The following is a 23,709-nucleotide window of genomic DNA, read 5'->3' as shown; positions in this document are numbered from 1 at the left end:
CCTCTTAATGCTGCTCTCCGGGAGGGGAGCAACGTTTGGGGTCTGTATGTCCCAGACCCGCCCCTGAAGCACAGATCCTACTTTCTCTCAGTGACTCTTGGAAGCTGTTTGCCACTCTGAGAGATGTCAGATGGACCACTTTCAGTTTCCAGAGCTGTGAAGGGGGCAGCTAGCCCTGGGTAGCCACACGTCCCTAGCTTCTATCCGTAGTTTCCAGAAGGCAAGTATGGGCCAGTGGAGAGCCTGTCTGCTGAGCTCATGCATGACTGGGTTTCTGGGCCATTCTGACCAACTGGGATACTGTTGGCCTCTTAATCAATAGGTGCTCGACTATGTCCTCCCACCCCACCCCCACCTTCCACTGTTCCTGCAGTACTGTGTGCATAGTCCCACCTTTAGGCCCATGGCTAGGTAATTCATCCCAGGTGACACCTCCTTCTTCCATCTACCCTGTAGAAGTCCTGCCCACCTGCCAAGGTTCAGCCCCACCTCTGTAACCATTTTGTATTAAATGGCCACACTCATTGCTGAATATCTTGAAACATCTGCTGTGTCTGTCGTAGTAGTGGAGTTGAAACGTATTTATACGACACTCAGATGTACATTGAAATATCTTCTCTTTTATCTAAAATCAAGTTTTCCTCTGAGTCCCTGGACGTCAATAATGGCAGGCGGTTGCAAGGGTTGGAAACACTATTTTGTCCAATGTAATAAACTAATAGGTTCCTTTGGGAAACCCGTAGTCTCTTAAAGTCAAATGCCATCACTCTCGGAATGTGTCCCCATAACCCCCTCTCCTCTGGAAGCTGGTATAATGCTGGAGCCTGGCGGGGATGTATTAGATACTGTCCATCCATGACGGCAGGCCTACTGTGAGGCAACGTAGTATTTTGCTTGGGCCATTCTCCTCAGATTCCTCTCACTGATGGTCCTGCTTCCAGCGTCATTGGTGCTTACAGATTCCTATGAACAGAGCTGCTGCGGCAGCACAGAAAGCTAACACCCGTATCCTGACGCCCCACCCCCACGTGCATCTCGCTCCAAGTCACATGCAGATGCATGGATACCTTCAAACTGTGCAAAAGAACTGAGGACATCTCAGAGAAGACAGGTATGAATGAAATGTGAATGAAAAAAAAATGTTCTTTACAGGTTCATGTATTTAAAGACGTGGTCCCCTGTTGGTGATGCTGTTTGAGAAAGTTGTAGAAACTTTAGAGGGCGGTGGCTGACTGGAGGAAGTATGTCGCTCAGGGTGGGTTTCAGGGGTTAATAGCCTTGACCCACTTCAGTTTGTTCTCTGTGCTTCCAGTGTATGATAGGAGAGGTGACCCCTCAGCTTCCTGCTCCTGCTACCTGGTACCATCCACACCCTGCTGCTGTGGATTCTTACTCTAGAACCCTGGATGACAAAGAACCATCCAGTCCAAGTAGAACACTTGGTCTCCAGTTGGTGGCGCTGTTTAGTGATGTGGTATAGCATTGCTGAAGAAAGTATGTCACGGGTGTGTGTGTGTGTGTGTGTGTGTGTGTGTGTGTGTGTGTGTGCGAGCCTTGAGAATTCATATCCTCATCTCACTTCTGGCTCACTGTCTCTGGTTCATGTTAACATTGAAGATGCGCTCTCCCAACCTCCATACCTATCACTGACTGTCTTACCTTTCTTCCATGACAGGGATTCTCATCCCCTGGAACTGTAAGACAGAATTAACTCTTTCTTTCCTAAGTTGCTCTTGGTCATGGTGTTCTACCGCAGAAACGGAAAAGTAAATGATGAAGGCAAGACTGAGGAACTGCTCCTATGTCATGAGCAGTGGGGCGGAGGATACTCTTGCAAGGGTGGGACCCACTGTGTAGCTGTGAGCCGTCAGCGGTCTTAGAGGCCAGCACAAGGGAACAGGTGTGTTTGTTCTCGATGGATGTTGGAGGCAGAGCCCAGTGCCTTGGAGGGCTCCTCATGCTTCTCATGCCAACAGCACTATCAACCTGCACTCAGAGCACTTTCTTGTGGGCTACACACACACACACACACACACACACACACACACACACACACACACACACAATCTCGCGTAAGCCTTGTGAGATGCCCAAGCAGTAGATTTTTTTTTAATATCCTCATTTTATAGCACAAGAATATGGAGCCCAAGGAGGGTTAATCCCAGCATTCCTGAGTAAGTTGCAGGACCAGGATTATTAGAGCCTGAAGTCTGGCTTTTTTACAAATGGCTTAGATATTTTTGCTCAAATAAGAACAACACACCTAGGAGAGAGGGTAAACTGGAAGGCTAATCTAAAATTCAAGAAAACACTCATTTCAGCCCTGACAGAGTGTGAGGCTGGGCAAACATCACAGATGTTGGCTTAGGATTCTTGGGAGGGAACTTCCTGCCGCCTTCACCTCCACACTTGTCAATGGTTAGCAGGACAATCGATCTCCTGTCAGGCGTTGTTTTGTATGTTGGGGGTGGGGAGACTCCTAAGGAAAACACTTGGACCTTAGCACTTTGAATAATGACCACAGTGACAATGAAAGGAAAAGAAGCCACTTCCTGGGAGTCAACTGTAGAAAAATAATTTTATTTACTCCTGTAAATAAAGCAGTGCAGAGAGTAGTTTGAACCCACAGTATTGCGTCGCTGATTTATTTACTACGGTGGCAGCATACGGTGCACAGACACGCTGTTCTTTTTTACCCTCCTACACACCCACATCACACCGCAACACACCTATACACATACACACACCCCTATACAGACACACACATACTCCTATATAGACACACCACACACACACACACACACACACCTCTATACAGACACACACACCCCTATACAAACACATACCACATATACACCCCTATACAGACACACACACACACCCCTATACAGACACACATATACACGCCACACATACACCTCTATACAGACACACACACACCCCTATACAGACATACACACAGCACACACACACCCCTATATAGACACACATTCCTATATAGACACACACATACCACACACCCCTATACAGACACACCACACATACATAGAACACACACACACACACACACACACACACACACACACACACACACACACCCCTATACAGACACAGGCAGGCATAGGGGATGATAAGGAACCTATGAGCTAACATCTTGTTTCTCTGCGTATTCCATTGTTGCAGTCTATTCTAACGGTGATTCATGGGAAGAAGACTACACTTAAATTGTGAAGATTCTCTAGATGTTATTGCATGGATTATGAGAGAAACATAAACGATACCCAATAATGTCATCAAACGATTCAGAAGCACTATGACCTCTAGAAAAATCCGCAGGGAAAGAAATGTAAACCAATGTGCAATGCTATTGCCTTCCCGGTATATGCTGTTCCGTTTGTTTCAAGGCTCTTTCTATCTGCTAGGTTTGGGACTCAGAGAGCAATCTGCCAGTCGGGCCTCTGAGGAGCAGGATGTGGCAAGCAGAGGTACTGAAGCCTCATCAGCCTGTTCCCTGGTAAAAGGGGATGAAGAAAGACTAAAACTTTTAAAAATGCCTCTCCATGGGTGGGAATATGGACGCTTGGCAAGGTGGACTGTGGTTCCCAGAACAATCACCAGGAATGAAAGTCGGATGCCTCAGCTCACCTCCCTCCATGCCCCTGTTCTCAAAGTAATCCTTGAATTTGTTTGCTCTGGGTATGTTCTTGTTTAAACTTAAACAAAAAGACACCAAGGGCAAAGTCGGCATCCAGTTCACAAGACCTTTAAGGTATTTATCAGTATAATGCCTGGCCCCAGCCTTCTGGAACCAACTGTTGAAGGGGTGGTCTCTCAGCTGGAGAGGCCAGGGGTGCACAGTTCACCCACGAGGCTCAGGGTTGTTAGCCATCATAGGTGGGTCGTGGTCGGAGGCATCAGCAGCTGGAGGCACAGCTGGACTTGGGGTGGATGAGGCGGGGTCTGCCAAGACCCAGGCTGGTGCTGGAGAGGAGCCACTGGCTGCAGAGACACATACAAACAGAGTTGAGCATTTTTTTTTTTTTTTTTCGGAGCTGGGGACCGAACCCAGGGCCTTGCGGTTGCTAGGCAAGCGCTCTACCACTGAGCCAAATCCCCAACCCCCAGAGTTGAGCATTTGAAAGAGGCCTATGCAGAATACCACACCAAGTCCCACCCAGGATCCAGTAAGCAGGAGGGGTGCTCCTTGGCGGGGTGCCCAAACTCTAGGTAGAGAGACAACCTTGGACCCATTATCTAGGTTCTTTGAACTTTGCTGTTCCCTTCTATAAAATACCAGGTTGGAACAGCTATGAAAAGATCCCTGGTGGTTCTCGTGGCCTACGGCAATAAGTCGCTGCATATCTGCAAGGATTTTCAGGTAAAAAGTTGCTGTGATCAGTTTCATGAGCTAAGACCCTAGTCCCCTTCCCTCCCCCCATGATGTCAATATAATATCACCGTAAATAGTGTCACACAGTCAGAGGAGGGCTAGTTTTATTTACATCCTCATCCCATTTGGATGATGTGTCAAATTCAGCCCAAGTTATTTTATTTAAATAATTGCACAACACAACTGAAAAAATACAATTGTTGCCTTTCCACAAAATTATTAGGTTTCAGTGGTTTTCAATATATCTTTAAAAGAGAAGATAATGACCCAGCTTTTAGAGGAGTGCATATCAAGTCTATGTCAGGAGCAATTTTCTTTTCTTTTCCACTTGTATCTTATGAGTGTTTTGCCAGTGCGTACGTTTTGTTCCACTCGAGTGCCTGGTGCCTACAGAAGAGGGCACCGGATTCCCCGAAACTGTAGCTACAGATGGTTGTGAGCAGTCCTGTGGGTTTTGGGAACTGAACCCAGGTCTTCTGCAAGAGCAGCCAATGCTCTTAAAAACTAAAGCAATCTCTCTCCACCCGCCATGTCAGTGGTTTTCAAAGGGTAGTTGGTTTTTCCTTCCCAAGGACAGAGCCAGTCTGGAGACACTTCCACTTGTCACACTGGCCCCAGGACTGGGGATAGGATGACGGTATCTACTGAGTAGAAACCAAGAATCCTGTTAAACCTCCTGCAGGACTCATGACATGCCTGCAGCAAGAGGGACCAGCTCGGAATGCCGTCCAAGCTGGAGTCCACAAAGCCTGCTGTAGGAACTAAAACCCAGAAGCGCCCCAGGTGATGGTAAGCTCTGACCTTTAACAGCTGTGTGACTTAGGTGAGTTATCCACATGTCTCCAAGAAACAGAGAAAACCGGTGGCTCTGTGGCACGGCTTAAACGAGAAAATGCACTTACTTAAGAGGCTTAGAACAATGTTCGGCAGGTGTAGGTATGCGGGGAGTGTTACTGGGGAAATGTGTTAAGATCTGTCCTTTTCAGGTATATCATGGAAGGTTTAAAGTATTTGTTTTCTGGATGCCTGCAGTCCCCTGTTTGACGCTCCAGGATAAAAACAACACGAACATCAAAGCCAGAGGAGAGTTGAATAGCGCTGATGTTTACCAGCTGGGTAGGTAATCTTGAGCCAGCTTTTAACTACTTGAGCCTTAGTTTCTTTAGCTGTGAAAATAGGGACAGCGATATCCAGGGCTGTGATGAATGGTTAGCTCAGTGGTCAGTCTGTGCAGACAGCTGGTTTACCTGTCAGCAGTGATCTAAATTAACCCTGGTAGTGTTTTAGCTTTACTAACTTTGTAGAGAGCAGTGTGTGTGTGTGTGTGTGTGTGTGTGTGTGTGTGTGAGACAGAGAGAGACAGAGAGAGACTTTTATGTATCATTTTTACACCTATTTCTTTATAATGCATATGTATAAGTGTGTGCACGCACCAGGCACATGTGAAGGTCAGAGGACAGATTGCAGGAGCCAGTTCTCTTCCAACACATGGGTCCAGGGACCGAATGCAGGGTCTCAGGATGGACAGCAAGCCTCTTTAGCTGCTAAGCCATCTTGATGGCTCTTTGGAGCCACTTTTAAAGGCCATTCTGAAATGTACGTACTATAGAAAGACGCCGCGCTGTGCTGACAGTCCAACTCTTCAATGCCTGTCTTTGTATTCCCCACCCCCGCCCCCAGGGCCACATCGGGAAATCGGGGCATGAGCTTCCTAGAGGGTTGGCTTTTCTGCGGATGCACAGGACTTCTCTTTAGGGCCTCTTTCAACACCCACAGGAGATGTGGAACCAGAGAGGAGAGGAGAGGAAAGGAGAGGAGAGGGGAGGGGAGGGGAGAGGAGAGGAGAGGAGAGGGGAGGCCAGGCCAGGTGTTGTGGGATGGTGGAACATTACTAGGGCTATTAAATGCTCAGAGGCAGCTGACCAAGTGAGGAGGTTCAAAGACCACTGTGCCACAGTCAGGAGGCTTAGTCTGGGTGTGTCTTCTTAACCTGCTGTTATCTACCCCTGGGCTAGATACTGACTTGCGGATAGTTCCTTCCTAATGGGTTAGAGTCACTGGTTCCTCTGTTTCCTCTCCAGGGAACAGAAGGACTTGGAGCAGCTGGTGTCTGGACTCCCTTTTGCCATAAGATTTGCCTTTCCGGTGACCTCTGTGGGAGTTAATACAACACTAAGGCATGGACTTTCAAGCTTAGGGAATGTCTAAGTCACCATGGTAACAAGATAAACCAGCAATTGGTTTTCCGATGAAAACAAAAAGTGCCAATGTGTTAATGTAGAAAGAATGCCTAATTAGCACTGCCACCACTTAATGCCCCTGGACCAGGACAGCAAGGAATGCTGCTGTGTCCACAGCAAGTTGGTTATTATCTTTGTGAGGGGGGGGAGGGGGGTCTGCAGTCACTACATGAGCCCCCCTACTGCACGCCCTAATTTTAAAGTGGCCCCTTTGTTGCTGCTCGCCTGGAAGCCATGCTAATTTTATTATTGGGCTAGAATCGAGGTACCCGGGAATGTCATCACGCTGCTGAAAAAAATTACAGAGTAATTCCTGAGCCAAAGAGGACTGATTCGTGGATTACTTGCTGGCTGGGGGATCATTTTCTGTACATTAGTGAGAATAATCAGGAGCTGGCACACACAGGACCCCAGGGCAGCCACTGCCTGTTTTTGTATGGCTCACGATCTAAGAACGGTTTTTACACTTTTAAAGGGGAGAACAAAAAAAAAAAATCAAAACAAGAATAAGATTTGGTGACGTGTGAAAGCATTTGAAATTCAAATGTGTCCACAGTACGATTTTATTAGAAGCCATGACAGGTGCTTCGGATTTCCAGGGACAGAGTAGAAAAGCCAGTGCAATTGTCATCTAACAGTGTGCTGCTGGGGGGTAGCTCGGATGTAGAGCACTTGCCGAATGTGCACGAAGCCCTTGAGTTCATCTTTAGCATTAACTGGACTAGAGATGCTGGCCTATAAGCCCAGCATTTGGGAAGGAGAGGCAGGAGGTACAGAGGTCAGGCTCTACTACAGGGCAAGCTTGAGGCTAGCAGGGACTTTGCCGACCCCTGTTACAGTCATTGCTTACATTTGGCTGCCAGCTGCCAGTTGATCAGATATGGGTTGTAACAACAAAATAAAATAATAAAATAAAATATGAGCGCGTATACTGAAGTGGCAGGCCACTGGGAAGCATGAGGGACACACAGGTGGTCCTGGAAATCTCACACCATGTGTGTTTGTCCTCAGGAGCCTGCTGAGTCCCGGACAGTACAAGATTCCTGTCACCAGGGGGGTTCTAAGCGCAGGTACTGGAAGGCACCAAATGCTGGGGAAAAGGAGAGGTGGGGAAGACTCCTTGCTGCAAAAATCTCTGACTTCAAGACTATCAACTTTCTCCACGAGCACTCTGTGTGGCATTTCACTGTGCTTTTAGCGGAGGCCTCATTAGCTAGAAATGTAGGTGATAGGAACAGAGCAGAGAAAGGTTTAATTAGTCTTACTTAGATCATTTTACATTCTGTTAAAAAAAAACACACACCAAGGCTAACCACAGCCCGAGGGATGAGTCAGTCAGTGTGGGGGGTACATGGGCAGTGTGAGGACAGACTGGCCGGGACTTAGACTACACAGTCATCCCTGGGAGCTGGACGCTCCACACATCGTGCTTTATGCGGTGTATTCTTTAGACATCAAGTTTAGAGTCATGCTGCAGATGGAGGTTTGTCTTTTTTTTTTTTTTTTTTTTCTGAAATGAACGAGACTGGATGGTTTCAGAGTTCAGATTTGGGGCTTCAATTAGACTATGCCTAGTGGAGTATCTTATGGCCTCAAGTCAAAATGTGAAATCCATTGTTTCATATATACTCCTTATGTGCATAAATTGAAAAGTAACTTCATATGATATTTTTAGTGCCTCTGCATTTTGACTGCGACCTGTTACGTGAAGTCAGGTGTAGAATTTTCTTCTTGTGGCTTTGTGCTGGCACTCAAGATTCAGGATTTAAGAACTCAGGACTTAACAGAGGCGAACGCTAGCAGGAAACCACTGAAATGTGTGTATATATATATATATATATATATACACACACACACACACATATATCTCCTCAAGATTTAGTGTCTTTCTGACTCTGTGTTTTCAAATGTCAATTTTTCAAAAGGAGGACTCTTTTTTTGAAATGGCACTTCTGCTTTCTCTTCCTAGTGTCTTTTTGTTTTGTTTTGTTTTGTTTTCTTCTCCTCCCTTCAGGCAGGCCGTCCGGCTCCAGGCTTCTTTTGTTTGAGGGATGTTTGCAGCAGACACAGGTGGAGGTTTACTCTGGACTTACTTTACTTTGGGATTCAAAATGGCTGCTGCTCCATTAAGGTAATTAGGCTTGATGTCTGTGGTACGAGTGGGAAGTGATGCTTTTGCAACAATCTCAAGCAGTGAAATAAAGCTCTTTCTGGAGTCTGAGAGGGGGGCTGAACTGTCTGTGGATTGTTCTAACAAAGTGACCCCCTCCTTTCCCTAGGAGCAGCCTGAAACAAGGATGGCTCCAAGGAAAATGCTAATGGTTCTGTGAATAGGTAAAGAAGCCTCCGCAGGGTGAGACAGAAGCTGCATAGGCCTGGCTCTCAGACCTGTGGCAATCAAGTAATTCCAGGGACATTCTTTCTCTGAGAAGCACTAGTCTCCTAAAAGATGTAGCTGCTTTGAGGAAGCAAGTAACCATAAACGATAATGGCAGTAAGAGATGTGCAGTGCGTGTCCCTTATCTTGTTACTTGTGATGGATTGGTTACACATTCGTTTAAATGCTTCTAAAGTAAAAGTCCCAGAGCATAGCAAAAGCATGCTAGGTTTTGGTTAACTCTAACAGAGGCAAATAAATGAGTCTCGTTAAGTATGATCACCTCCTTGTGGCAAATTCTCTAATTGCAGGCAAAATGCCCCACAGGACAGGATGGACTCTTTAACAGCTACCAGCTTATATACACCAAGTCATCTCATTTAGTTCTCTCAGCTACAGAAAGAAGTAAGCAAAATATTCTTTCTTCCATTTTATAGAACAAATGGAGGCACAAGCAAGCTTCTCCCTGGGTCAGCATTGTCCCACAAGTAACAACAGGGTCAGAATCTTAGCAGCTCCCTTCCCCATTTTTGGAGGGGCTAACTCCTGTCCTGCACCACCGAACACGAGACCATTTCATGTGGCAAAGGCTGTGGCAGGTTGTCTCTGTGTCAGAGAGCATCATACAAACTTGGGAGGAAAATGAGGCCGGCTGGAGCTGAACACACAACAGATGTGAACAACTTCCTGATGAACCATTAAAATGTAAAATCGATTGATTAAAAAACCAACTCCAAAATCCTGGATGAATAAGAACTTCAATTTCTAGGAACATTCCTTGCCCCGTGCTGTTTTGGGGAAGCTCCCAGCTTTCAAGTCCATGCCTTCTTGACTCACTACTAACCTGCACCCAGTGTTTACTCCCTCATCTACCACAAGGACCAGTAATCCACACCCCCAATTCCTGTGGTGCAGGGAGGAACATGTGGGTTCCATCAGCTCCCCAAGGACATGCCAGTGGCAGAGGCTTTAGTCTCCAGGGAGCCCACTCTTCTGGGCCCCTATCGTTCTGCCCATCACCTCTTTAGTCACTTGCTCTTCTGGGTTGACCAATCTTATTTCAAAATGGCTGGCGTGCTTTTACTCTGAACACGGACTTTAGACATCAGTAAAAGGAATGAGGGAGACGCTTCCACTCTCTGCATGAGTTCACATGGGGCTGGTGGGGCTGCTGGGGGCAGGCACATTCTGGAAGCAGTGAGCCTCCCCTTTTTATTCTTGCCATGCCTGGTCTAAGCACATTTTACAGAACGGTAGTGTGGGCATGACCCCAGAGGCTTGCTGCAAATGTCTGATCTAGGCTCACTCCATCAGAATCCTCATGGGGTCTGATTCCTGTGTGATTCACGTGCCCAGGAAAACTAAGACACAGTAGGCTAGAACTTACATATAGAAACGTTATTTTTTAATAAGTTATTTTCTTTTAATTATCTATTATAGTGCATTTAAGGCAATATGTGTGTGGGCAGGTTGATTATGAATTTTATTTCAAGATACTAAAACCAATTAGGAAAGATTCCTCCTGCGAATGGGGTAATTAGTTTGAGGTAGACATTTTAAAGTGTGGGGGTTTTGAAAGCACGTTTTTAGTTTCTATTTTACATCCCTCCTGGCCTCACTTCCTTAGTTGAACAGGGCAGTTCACCTCTCCCGCCTCAGTTTCCTTGTCTGTAACATGCTACAATGAGAATTAAGTTCTTTTAAAAGATCTCATCCCAACTAAATCTTCTGTGGCCATCAAGAAGAAAGGGGGCAGGGTATACTGGAAAAAAAAAAGAAAAAAGTTTGAAAAGTGAGGGAAAGAGAGTGACAGAGTGGCCCAGGGAGACGGGGTGGGGAAATATATGTGGCATATGAAGGGGCAGGAGGGACAGGGAGATGAGAATGCTGACGGCTGACAATGAGGCTGACAATGAAGACCGGAAGAAGCCAGCATCTGATAGAGGAGCTCCCACCCGCCCATGAATTTTCATGGCCACCAGCTGGCTACAACCATCAAGGCAATTTTCAGCAACCTTAACAGAGCTGCATTCACAATAGCATTTCCACAGAGTAAAAATGACAAAGATAATTTGAAATGGAAAACACTGACAGGATACAAAATAAATGTGCTCTACCTGGCAGCACACTCGGGGACAAGACAGAATGCGCCCCAGGGAGATTTATGCCGTGCAGAGGACGAGACTTCCAGCCTGCCAGGGCTATGGAGGGCAGCCCGCACCTCCTTGGGGAAATGAAAGGAAGACTCTGCATTCGCCTGTGCTCCTCTCCAGAGAGAGGCCAGCCCACTCCTCTCACTTTTGATTATCTGTTACACAAATAACAGCCATGTGAACACTCCACTGCCTTCCGTCCCTAATTACCCATTTGTAAGTGTTTCTGTTGGTCTTTGTGATCTGTTTCCTTTCCTTGTTGCCATTGGTGAAAATCTGTCGCTTTCCACCAAGAGATGTTTGTGGGTTTGAGCCTCTGCTGAGTGTGAAATATTAATGTGAATGGTAAAATTTGGGCCATCTTTAACCCTAGAAAGACAAATAAAGTAGCTGACATCCATTGAGAGGGCTTAATGTGCCACTTAAGTAAAACAGCTCTCATTTAACCAGTGTCACCATTAGGATAGGCAACTTATATGCATTTTTTTAAACAATTCTCCTCATTTTACATCTTTTAGAAGTTATATTAGACTCTCTCTAGATTGATGAGAAACTGGGAGATCAGAAAGGTTGAGTAACTTGTACTAAGTCACACAGCTACCAAGTGGCTAAGTCTGGAGTCTAAGCCCAAACAGAACAGATGAGAGAGTGCTTATTCCGTTAACTACTTCCTATGGTAGCTTGAAAAGAACCATGTCTAGCAAGAACCAAAGTGGTTTCTAAGTTTAGCTAGGAACACTTATGCATTATAAATATTAGTTTATTCTCTCACACTTTTGACTGTATGACTGGAATGACTGGGAATACTTCACACGGTAGCTGGGTTTAAAATGGGAGTTTCAAGCTTATATAGGGGAAAAGAAAATACTTTAGTTTGTTTTCTTTTTTTTTAAGCTCAAATGATAAACCAATAAATCACCATTTTTATTTGAGATTTGTAATAGTCTAAGGCTCCCTGACAGTTGGGGACTGTGGGGCACCATAAGAACTCCTTTGTACCATGAACAGCCATGCTCAAGAAATGAAGCATGACCAAGATTATGAGGAGAGGGCTGGAGAGATGGCTCAGAGGTTAAGAGCACTGACTGCTCTTCCAGAGGTCCTGAGTTCAAATCCCAGCAACCACATGGTGGCTCACAACCATCTGTAATGAGATCAGATGCCCTCTTCTGGTGTGTCAGCGATAGTGTGTTCATATACATAAAATAAATAAATAAATCTTAAAAAAAAAAAAGATTATGAGGAGAGAGTGTGCCACTTGATGGGAGAGAAAAAGAAGCTCCTCTCTCCTTCCCTCCTGCCATGGTTTTGAAGAAAGCTTTACCTGAGACACACTGGAGATAAAGCACCATCCAGGCGATCACCACAGACAGCAGGAAGGTCCCCAGGAAGTAGATCTGCAGACATTTGGAGCATGCGGTCAGATGACTGTGGGAGAGCGGAGCTCCGGTAGGGCTGGGGGAGGATACTCACCAGGGTGGAGTGCATAATGGCGCCCCAGAGAAGCCGCAGGTGAAGGTAAAGCAAAGCCAGGGAGCAGGGGCTCAGGGATTCCTCATTACTGAGACTCCAGCACCTGCAAACAGAGCCCAGGGTAACTGTGGTAACTGTGGTATCACTGCCTTTGGTGGCACTAACCATGATTGGTCCCCTCATACCCACAGGTGTTTGCTCTGCATACCCAAACTCCCTCAAGATGATGATGGAGAATGAAACTAATCACTTCTAAGCACCTGACTTAGTGTTTGGAGATCCTAGCAGAAACTTCTGGAAAGGTCATACCTCATTCTTAAGGAAGACCCTGGGCATAGGGTTTACTGAAACAAATATTTCTGAGCGTCTGTACAAAGTCCAGGTGTAGGATGGCCTCCTTATCTTCTAGAAAAGCTAATTAGGTGAGGTGTTTTTGTTTTTGTTTTCTCCATTGGGTTTTTTTGGTTGTTGTTGCTGTTGTTGTTTTGTCCGCTCTTGTGGAAAATCTTGGTGAGCACTTGAACTTCAGATCTAGAACATTCTATGACAAACCAGGTGCTCAACAGAAAGAGAAGGGCACCTGGGCTTAGCTGAAGGCTCTCTGACAGAAGCAATTCTGGCAATACTTTCTACCGTTCGACATCCCAAAAGTGGAGTGATGCTAACTTGAATTAAGGCCAAAGCATCACCCACTTGCCCCCTCCCTGCCTTCTATAGGATTAGAGTGGCTCAGAGCTCACCTTTCGTACAGCTCCCGGAGTATGGAGGTGTTACTGGGATGGAGTGATGGGTCGATTTCCAAGAACTCCAGAATGTGGTGTGGGATGACAGCACCTTCCTCTATCAGTGCAGCAAGGTTGAAAAATCCCTAAAAAATGAGAAAAGTCGAACTCAGTAACTCCTGAAATACCCCCCACCACACATACACCTTTCATCAAGATATAAACTTTTACAACCTCTAAATTTTTTTCCACGGTCCCTAGACCCAGATGGTTTTGTCATGTTCATTGATGAATTGTTCCCCTAAATATATGCATCTGAGAAATTTATTTGCAGGAAAGTGGGGAGGTTTTCAAAGAACACTACAACCCATCTGCTCAAATGCCAGGAAAGTGAGCCAACTTTCCCTTCTCCAGATCCCACACAGAACTTGGGGAGATGAGTTCTTGTATCATCAGTGAAGCCATGCCTTTTATAGCCATTAGCCTACTGGACACCTAATAAGATAAACAATATATGAGCACATGATTGAGATGTTCTAGGTAAGTATGGAAACCCTCCCATGATTCTTCTTGGTGCAAATCTCAACTATGGGGAATTTTCCCACCTCTTCCTTCTATATTTTGTTCCCAACGCTCAGAGCAGGACCTATCTTTTGGACTATGTAGTTCTAATAAAAGAATGTCATTCGAGAGCCAGATGGTAGGGATGTGTCTGAAACATGGATACCAGTAAACTATCAGAAAGAGACAACCCCTTCAACATGAGGGTACGTGGCCAGACTAGGATGCCCCCGAAGTAAAATGGCCTTTACGACTAGAGATCCACAGAGACAAGCTGGTGTTGTCCTTCAAAGAATGTCTGGTCACATTTTAATGGCCTCCCTTTGACATTGTATTTCAATGGTCACTGGTAATAATTAATAGGCCATAAAGATGCACCATGTTGCACATACCAGGACACACCAGCCCATGCAGTCATGGTCGACACAATAGCAGCTAACTTGGGAGGACCTGCTGTGTGGGAGGCAGTGTCTGCTTTATAAACATTCACGTAATCTCAGAAGGTGACTCCATATAGGCCCTTTTCTCACCCTCCCTATTTTGGCACAGAGAGGTTAAGGGATGTGCTCGAGACACCCAGCTGCAAAATGGCGGATCTAGGATTCAAATGAGAGAGGACAGGGTCCAGGGACTCCACTCAACCTTCAGCACACAACCTCTAAATTGAGTGCGATGTGTCTTTAAGATGCACACACATTCAGCAGAGCGCACGCCATTCTCCTGGCTTTGAAAGGAACTCTTAAAACTTGAAGTGTTAGAAGAAAGGGGAGAAAGTGGTTATAAAACCGTAAGGACTCTGATCAATGGGGAAATGAGATCAAAATAAGTGGTAAGTAAGAAGACTAGGGGAACGAGCGTTTGTATGCAGCTCAGTGGCTTACGGTTCATTATCAAGTAGGCGACTTTATAAAGAACTAATTATGACTTGAGTTTTTAAAACTATCAAAGGACCAAGAGATAAAGAACCAGGCAGAGAACAAGAATAAAGAATTCACATAAAGAAGATATGAAAAGCAGTTCATCGTCAACAAGTGCAGATGAAATGGCCCTCTTTACCAGGCATTACGTAAAAAGCAATTTGAAATGAGAGTCAAGTGTCAGCCTGTAGTTACGAAGTTAACAGAATTAAACTACCCATGTCAGCAAGGTTTCTGTCGTTGTCCTCTGCTTATCTGCTGCTCCCTGAGATGAAAATATAAACCAGCAATATCCTACCGTGTAGTCAGAAAACCATTGACACTCCATAACAGGGTCTCTCAGCAGAGAGGTATTCAAATGAGGGGGAGAGGGGGAGACCCAAAACTATTCATTACAGTCAGAGAGGAGGCACTCCCCTTCCCCACCGGGAGATTCCCAATCCCAAGAAAGCAAGAATAGTGGGTTGTCTGTCCCCCGCCACTCCATGAAGGAGTAAGCAAGCAATCATAATGAGCGCCAATGAGAGAGGCTGTGTACCAGAAGGTGCAGTGCATCAGTCAACAATGAGATGATGTAACAGACACATCTGATGAGCAGGACTGGAGGGGGACATGAAGACAGTGTGAAGAGGTGGAAGGCAGCCATAGTCTCCAGAGAGAAGACTTGATGGGTAAAGGTGCTTGTTACCAATCCTGACAACCTGAGTTTGATCCCCAGAACCGACATGGGGAAAGAAGAGGACCATCTCCCTTAAAGTTGTCCTCTGCCCTCTGCATGCATGCTATGACATGCTTGCCCCCTCCCCATAAACAAACAAACAAACAAACAAACAAACAAATATTAAGAAATAAAAGGCCCTCCATGGAACTGTAGATACATTTATTGTTTTCAGGGTCTTTTTGTTTTTTTGGTTGGTTGTTTTTGTTGTTGTTTGTTTGTTTGTTTTGTTTTTGCCTTTAAAGATTAAATTTTACTGGTTTTAAAACACAGTTTTTCTTTAAACAAATAAACAAACAAGAACAAAACTGAAAGACAAGCTAGCATGCCTGATTTTAAACAATGGCTGATAGCCAAGCGAGAGTGTTTGTTTAGCAGATTTTGGAAAAGGAATATTTGATACATCATGTTCATTAAGTGTACTTGGCATGGGATCAGAGCTTTGTAACAAACATCTCATTCAGTACTCACTTCCCCTGGGGGCAGGGTTATAATGACCACAGTTGACGGGTAGGAGAATAGAGAGCTGAGGGTCTAGTGACGTGTCATGTGAGAGTAACTGAGTGGGAGAGAGGCGGGACTTTTAACCTGGGCCCCCGACTCTACTGATACAATGCCTCTATGACATAAGAAAAAGAAAAAGGCTGTGACAGAAATAAACTTCAAACTTTGCTCTGTGACCACAAACCAGCCACCCACACAAGCAGGCAGCAACCTTCTATTCCTTCATTATAGAAAAGAACCCGAGATCTTTCCATAATTTCAATTATGAAGCCAAAGGGGGAGGAGAAAAAGAAATATCATTAGACACTGTTAGTAACTGTGGCACACAAGATCTCCTAAATTTCTTGGGAAAAATTGAAGGTAAGCAAAATCCTTGAATAGTTTTCAGCTATCTCTCCAAGATATTTATGAGTTAGAAATACAAAATATTAACTTTACAGAAATCACCTGCTGTGAATTCAATGTGAAATGTTCCCACAGGGTCATGTCCTTGAACACCAACTGGTAGAGCTGTTCCGGAAGGTTGTAGGCCCACTGGAGGAAGTGGGCCAGGGGGACTGGTCTTCGTACTCTACAGCCCAGTCTCCCTTCCTGTTCACTCTCTGCCTTCAGAGTGTAATAAGCCAACTCCTATTTCCCCAGCATGCCTCCCTTCCTTCTTGTCACATAGAAGAAAGCCAAAACCCTTTCTCCCTTAAATTGCTTTTGGTTACGGTATTTTGTCACACCAGATAGCTAAAATAAGTTTGCCACTGATAAGGCATTCTGACTGTATGCATTCCTGATACCGTGCTTACGGGTATTAACTTCTGCAGTGCCTTCCACCAAGACAAGACCTTCCTGTGTAGCCTAAGCTGGTTTAAAACACACAACCCTCCTGCCTCTGCCTCCTGGGTGCACTAAGTACTTTCCATGTTATTCTTGTCCCACATACATAACCTCAATAGAATCATAAGAAAACAAGAGACAGACCTACAGAGAGGGCTGTCCTACAAACTATCTACCAGGCGTCTCCAGAAACTCAAGGTCATGAAGACACAGGACCGAGGAATTGTCACAGCTTAGAGATTGGAAAGAAAGACAACATCTTCATGTCGTGGGATCCTGCTTGAGATTCTAGAAAAGGGACACTGTGGGAAAGAGGGGAAATGCAAATGAAGACTGGAGTTAGGTAATGCTACTGCCCTCTGTTAATGTCTTCAGTCAACAGGAACTGTGCCTGTAAGAGGTAAACATTAGGGAAGCTGGATGCATGGTGGACTCTCTGGGTTCTTTGTATAAGCTTTCTTTAAACCTGAAGTTTACAAAGATAAGGTTCCAAAAAAGGTCCCAGGGGATCATGTCCCATCACTTAAGTCTTGGCTCAGTGTATGAGCAAGCCACTTCCTCCTGTGTGCTTCTAGGGTCCTGAGGAGTTTCTACCCCATGAGTTAGTATTATGGAACATGGTAGAAATACTGTAGGTTTCCAGCAGAGATGGGGCCTTGGCTATTTTGCTTATGATCAGTTATTTGGCCTTGGGAAATTTATTACCTTGACCTATGTCTGGGTGAAAAACAGTGTGAAAATTTCAGCTGTGCAGGATTGGTGTGCGATTGCATGGAGGAACACAGTCAATGCTCTGTTCAAGATTCATCATATAGAACTGTAGGAAGGGTGTGTGGTAAGGAGGACGGATGACATCCAGTCATGCTCCTGAAGCCACAGAACAGACTGGTAGGTCCAGGGCCTTGAGAGACAGTTACTGATGCTTACCTGGGAGTCTCCATCCAGGGCTGCTTGGGCGTACATCTGCACAGACAGCTCCAGATCTTGGGACTGGTTTTGGTGGCCATAGTAGTAAAGGTCTCCCATTTTCAAATACGCTGTAGAACACAACCATGTATCTATTTGTCGGATGGTTTTATTTCCAGGGGTATCTAATCTGTTTCTCATAGGCTGGGAGAGCATATACACTTATTTGGGGTTATATTGTGATAAGACATTATCATCTAAGATCTCAGAATCTAGAACCATGCAATCAAGTTACAAAAATTTTGCAAAAACATCCATAATAGTGGATTGGTGTGGTGGTACACACTTTAACCCAGCACTTGGGAGGCAGAAACAGGAAGATCTCTGTGAGTTTGAGACCAGCCTGGTCTACATAGTGAGTTCCAAAACTGGCCAGAATTGCATAGTGAGACACTGTCTCAAACAAACAAACAAAGAAAAATAAAGCAAACAACCCCCAAAAGGTCGTATCATTTTTAAAAAGTTTTTTATTCTGATTTGGCTCTATTCTATACTCTCTTGGGTCACACGTGGACCCCCCTGTTTTAGACCAACATGTTAAATCACTGATATTTCCTATTATAATATGTTTATACAGGCTTGTAAATCACTGTTCTAGCTTTAAATGTCAACCTCTAATTGTAAAATTGCCACAACCTAAAGTCATCTGAAAGGAAAATCTCAGCTGATAAATTGCCTAGGTCAGACTGGCCTGTGAGCATGTCTGTGAAGAACTGTCTTGATCAATAACTGGTTCAGGGGTGTCAGGTCCACTGTGGGTGACACCATCTCTAGGCAGTCCATATAGTAAACATAAGCCTGCAGATGAGAGTACCAGAGAACAAACCAGCAAGCCAGCTCCCACCCCAACTTACCTCACTGATGCCATGTGACCTGGAAGTATATGCCAAATAGATACTTCCTTCCCCAAGTTGCTTTCAACTGGGGTGTTTCTGTCATAGCAACAAGGAAAGTAGAACGAACGTTTCTATGTTTTCCTTGGTGGAAGTCTTATGCCCAGAGTGCTTCCATCTGTAGACATGCGGTATTTCCCTATTGGCTCCCTGAACAGATCCGCTGGGAGAATCTCCATCAGCAGACTCATAACCCATCCATTGAGGTTGCCTCTGACACTGTGTCACAGCTGCAGTGCTGTGCTGCCTGTCCTGCATCTTTTGACTTTCTCTCAGCCATGTAGTTCATCTTCCTAGATGTATAGCTATAACTCAATGTCAAAAGGGAAATGCAGGATCCATCTCTGAAGGCTGCACAGGGGACATTCACCATGTGGAATTTGTGGGTGCTGGTGTTGGAAGAGCTTAGGGGTGAATGGGAAATAGGAGATGATTCAGAGAGCAGCATTTAGGAAGCAGAGGTCATCTTTGGGTACAAGAGGATGGTATCAAAAGACAGTTGTGATGCTGCCAGGGCATCATGGTCCTCTGTGAGCTGAGGCCAAAGATAACAGAGATGCACGGGGGAGGCTAGAACACGGAGGGGCTACTGCCAGAAGCTAAGGGCAAAGAACAAGATGGGGGTGAACCTGAGGTTCTCCCCTCCTCCCGCGACGCAATCTTCCAACAATGCCTCCAATTGATAGACATTCACCCAAATGTCCTGAGCAATGGAGTCTGGGCACAGTAGCTCCTGGAAGCTGCCCTCTACCCAGAGACCAGAGTGGAGAGTCCAGGAGCCCCTCTGTGAGCACAAAGACAAAGGACTAGGCCAGGGAACCACACCATAACAGCAAATGTCTTGGTTTGGAAGAAGTTGTCAGTTTGCAGGAAGTACACAGCAGGGGGTTGACAGCAGTTTAGCCATGACCTTAATAGCAGACATTTTTCACTTTCTTCCCTAATTGTTTAGAAATATCACACTCCGTGTCAAACTGTTAGATGGTCCCTGTTACTAAAACCTCCCCCAACCCTCCAGTTTAGCACCTGTTTTTCTATACATACCAAATGAAGGAGCATCGATTTGAAAAACAGAGAAATTATAGTATCGCCAAACACAATTAATGCCCAAGTATCTCCCAGCCAGGTCCTAGGAGGCAAAGGAAAGAGAAAGTTAATTCACTAATATTTCGGCCCAGTGACTAATTTGGCCCCGGTAAAACTCAATTCATTATCTTTAACCTCGTAGCTTCTACTGAGAGAAGAATAGATTACATTACTTACTGGCCGCTCCTCGCAGATGTGTGCTAAATTTGTCTGTGACACTTCAATTCCAGTTTCTGCTGCTAAAACATAATACAGCAAAGCCTCGTGCCTAAAAATAGATGATTAATAATAAATTTCATATAGTGGCTCTTACTAATACTCAAAGAGCTTTATATTCAGACATAAGAGGGCACAAAATAAGCAGTTTTTTAAAACCACAAAATCATGAGTTTTTTTCCCCCCTTTAAATAAATACTGTTGTTAAAAATACTGCCTGCACTGATTTATTTTCTCTTAAAAGCTGAAGGGACAGATAAGGCCGGGAGCTGCTTGATGCAACAGCTACCTCTACTGGTTGAAAAGGCATGTGGCCATGCTGGCTGGGGACTCTCTTCAGGTCCTAGGTCCCTGAAGCCTTCCCTCATCGTTTAGGATGAGTGGTGTTGAGAAAAATCCCAGAGCTTTACAGCCTGAAAGGCTTTCTAGGGCTTAGGGTTCTAACAAGCTTAATTAAGCTGGGCTTTTGTTGTGCATTAGAAGTTTGACAAAAGTAGGCAGGTTTACAAGTGCTTGAGTGTCGTCAAAATACACAAGAAAATAGATGGTGAACACAGTAAATAACTGTCTAGGATTTCTGCAGGGGATTGTCACAAGGCCTGGGGCTATACATCCTACATCAGTGGTCCTACATCCACTGGGAGAGGGAGGGCCATGAACCCAATGGCTCTGGAGGATGAGGTCGTCATGCCAACCCAAAAAGCATCAGTAATATATGTACCACATGGTCACATATACCACTATACACCTCACCCGTGGGATTTACTCTAAAGGGAAAAAGCAGAGCTATGTACAAGGACTTCATAGTCACGGAGTTTGTGGGAGAGCTGCTCATATAAACCATAAGAAAGAAAACAGGAAACAAACATCTGACAACTAGTGAGTGGTACAGATACTCCATGTGTAGCTGCTTTCAGATGTGGCCACTCAGAACAGCACAAGATGGTGGCTGGCGCCTGCCCATAATCCCAGCACTTGCAAGGCAGAAGGTGGGGGTGGGGATTCATAGTTCAAGGTCATTCTTGGTTACCCAGTATGTTAAAGGCTCATATCTGAGCGATAAGAGACCTTGCCTTAAAAAACAAACAAACCTGGGGTCTGGGCTTGAAGCTCAATTGTTAGAGCGCTAGACTACCAAACACAAAGGTCTGGGTTGCAAAAAACAAAAAAACAAAAATTAACAATAACCAGAAAGCATGTGTTTGCACTCATGCACACATGCAAACGCACACACAGAAGACAAAACTCTTCTGCCCAACACTAAATTATCTCTCCTTATCTATCTCAGTTGGTGAGAGTGCATGTAATTTTCATTTTTTTCTTTTTAATTACCTGCTTCCTTAATTATGTACATGACCCAATTTATGAGTAAAAATGAATCATAAGTAGTTGTTTCAGAAGCTTATTCTTCACTCAGAGCTGTTGGTATTGGTGACACTTCCTTCATTTTAGCTCTACTATGGAAGTGGGTGGGGGAGGGGAGAGCATGGGTGAGACAAAGCCAGGTAAGCAGACGAAAGTCGTGTCTGTGGCACAGCTTTGGGTCATCATGTCTTGGGACAAAGAGGTGTTAGGAGGTCAAATTAGGGTGGTTAGAACTTCAGTCAGACACATGTGGGCCATGGGCCCTGTGACTAAACAAGCAGTTAATTCTTAGCTATAAGAGACCCAAGAGAGCAGACCTATTAGCTGTGACTCATGCTAAAGAGAGACAAGGTCAGCTAAGCAGTGTCCCCTGCAAAGACAAGAAACAAGCCGGCAACTGGATGGCAAATACCACAAAGGCCACAACACGATCAGATTCCCCAGAACAGAGCTGCCCCCAGAGAGCATATCATGTCAGTGGAACTCAGCAGAAAGCTACCTCCTTCAGTAACAAGGTTCTATTCTTACATATTGTCTGTCTGTCTGTCTGTCTTCGTTTTAAGATAGGGTTTTATGTATCTGTACACCAGGCTGGCCTGAACTTATTCTGTAGCTGAGGGTGACCTTGTCTCCTTTTTTCACTTCCCAATACTGAAATTACAGGGCTGTATCCCCACCACTGGTGCCGGGGCCCGAGGCCAGGGCTTTAGCATGCTAGGCAAGCACTCTACCAACTGAGTTACAACCTTAGCCCTCTCAACATCTCAAATTGCTTCAGAGACACTTGGGTTGTACTCATGCCTTGGTTTCCACCCAAAAGGCACAAGAGCCTGGTGAGGTACCACACGCCTTTAGTCCCAGCACTCTGGAGGAGACAGAGGCTGGAGGATATCTGAGTTTGAAGTCAGTTTGGTCTACATGAGGAGCTCTAAGACAGCTAGGACTGCAGAAGAAAGAGGAGGAAGGAGGGAGAGAAGGAGGAAGAGGAGGAGGAAGAGGAGGAAGGAGGAAGAAGGAAGGAAGAAGAGAAAGGAGGAGGAAGAGGAGGAGGAAGAGGAGGAAGGAGGAAGAAGGAAGGAAGAAGAGAAAGAAGAAGATGAGGAGGAGGAAGAGGAGGAAGGAGGAAGAAGGAAAGAAGAAGAGAAAGAAGAAGATGAGGAGGAAGAAGGAAAGAAGAAGAGAAAGAAGAAGGTGAGGAGGAAGAGGAGGAAGGAGGAAGAGGAGGAGGAGGAGGCAGTAGCAGCAGCAGTAGCACAAGGGAAGGACATGATATTGATTTTCAATCCAAGGTCAAGATCTGGGCCATGAAGAGATGGAATGTGGTTGACATTAAAACACAATGTTATGAGCTTCTCTTGTGCAAGAGAAACTTCAGCCGGTTGTGAGACCTGAGTGAGGGTGAGCTTAAGATTGACATTCTACATGAGAGCAGACCTAGAAGAAGGCTTATAACAGTACCTCATCTCTCAGGTTACCTTGGTGATGGGGAGAAAGGAGACTTCTGTTGTCCAATTATTATATAAATAAACCAAGAGGGAAGTTTACAGGACTCTGAAGCATTTCCATCAAGGAAGAACTGAAATCCATCAAAATGAGATGTCTAAAAGCATCTATGGCAATATCGGTGCTCAACAGAATTCACCTCATCTTCCCTCCAGCAGAACCAATCACCTGATGCCTGTGTAGGGGATGCGTCACTCCAGGCTAACCTTCTCCACTTACTAAAATGTTGGAAGGGCTGAGGAGACAGCTCAGTGAGGAAAGGGCTAGCTGGGCACTCATTAGGACCTGAGTTCAGATTCCCTGTGCCTACCTAAAAAGCCAGGCATGACAGCATGTGTTTGTAACCCTAGAGCTGGTGAGGATTGGAGTGGGAGAGAACGAATACAGGCAGATCTCAGGGACTTGCTGGGCAGACAGCCCAGGTGAGATGAAGAACTCCAGGTTCAGTCAGCAGGACCCAAGAAATAAGGTGGAGAACAAGAGATCACTAGAGGAAGCAACCTCATTTCTACCTCTGACCTCCATAACACACACACACACACACACACACACACACACACACACACACACACACACACACACACACACACACAGACCTTTCTACATGTAACCTCCCAGCACTCAGTTGACAATCTCAACTGACATCATGTGGAAGCATTATTTACAGGTATCTCTACTCCTGCACTCTGAGACAAGCTTTTGCTCCTCTTCAGAATCCAAAAGGCAGACTTCAAAGCTCCCCTGTTCTTCCGTTGAAGTCCCTCAAGATTGAAAAGGTCAACTAGAATTCCCAAATG

General features: G+C 45.2%; 1 protein-coding gene across 1 annotated transcript in view; it reads right to left on the bottom strand.

The window, feature by feature from the left end:
* Positions 1 to 3,230: 3,230 nt before the first annotated feature.
* The window catches only part of Sel1l3 (SEL1L family member 3), a 106,457-nt gene continuing 85,978 nt past the window's right edge, over positions 3,231 to 23,709 (bottom strand). The window contains exons 18-24 of the mRNA XM_032915812.1: positions 20,006 to 20,096; positions 19,787 to 19,871; positions 17,811 to 17,920; positions 13,374 to 13,501; positions 12,634 to 12,736; positions 12,485 to 12,557; positions 3,231 to 3,999 (exon numbers count right to left, since the gene is read on the bottom strand). Of these exons, the coding sequence (XP_032771703.1) occupies positions 3,860 to 3,999; positions 12,485 to 12,557; positions 12,634 to 12,736; positions 13,374 to 13,501; positions 17,811 to 17,920; positions 19,787 to 19,871; positions 20,006 to 20,096 (730 nt within the window). The 3' untranslated portion in view covers positions 3,231 to 3,859. The remainder of the gene's footprint in view (positions 4,000 to 12,484; positions 12,558 to 12,633; positions 12,737 to 13,373; positions 13,502 to 17,810; positions 17,921 to 19,786; positions 19,872 to 20,005; positions 20,097 to 23,709) is intronic.

Source organism: Rattus rattus, chromosome 11, assembly GCF_011064425.1.
Source record: "Rattus rattus isolate New Zealand chromosome 11, Rrattus_CSIRO_v1, whole genome shotgun sequence".
NCBI classification, from domain to species: Eukaryota; Metazoa; Chordata; class Mammalia; order Rodentia; family Muridae; genus Rattus; species Rattus rattus.
The sequence above is the reverse complement of the archived record's forward strand: the minus strand, read 5'-3'. Positions and strand labels throughout refer to the sequence as shown.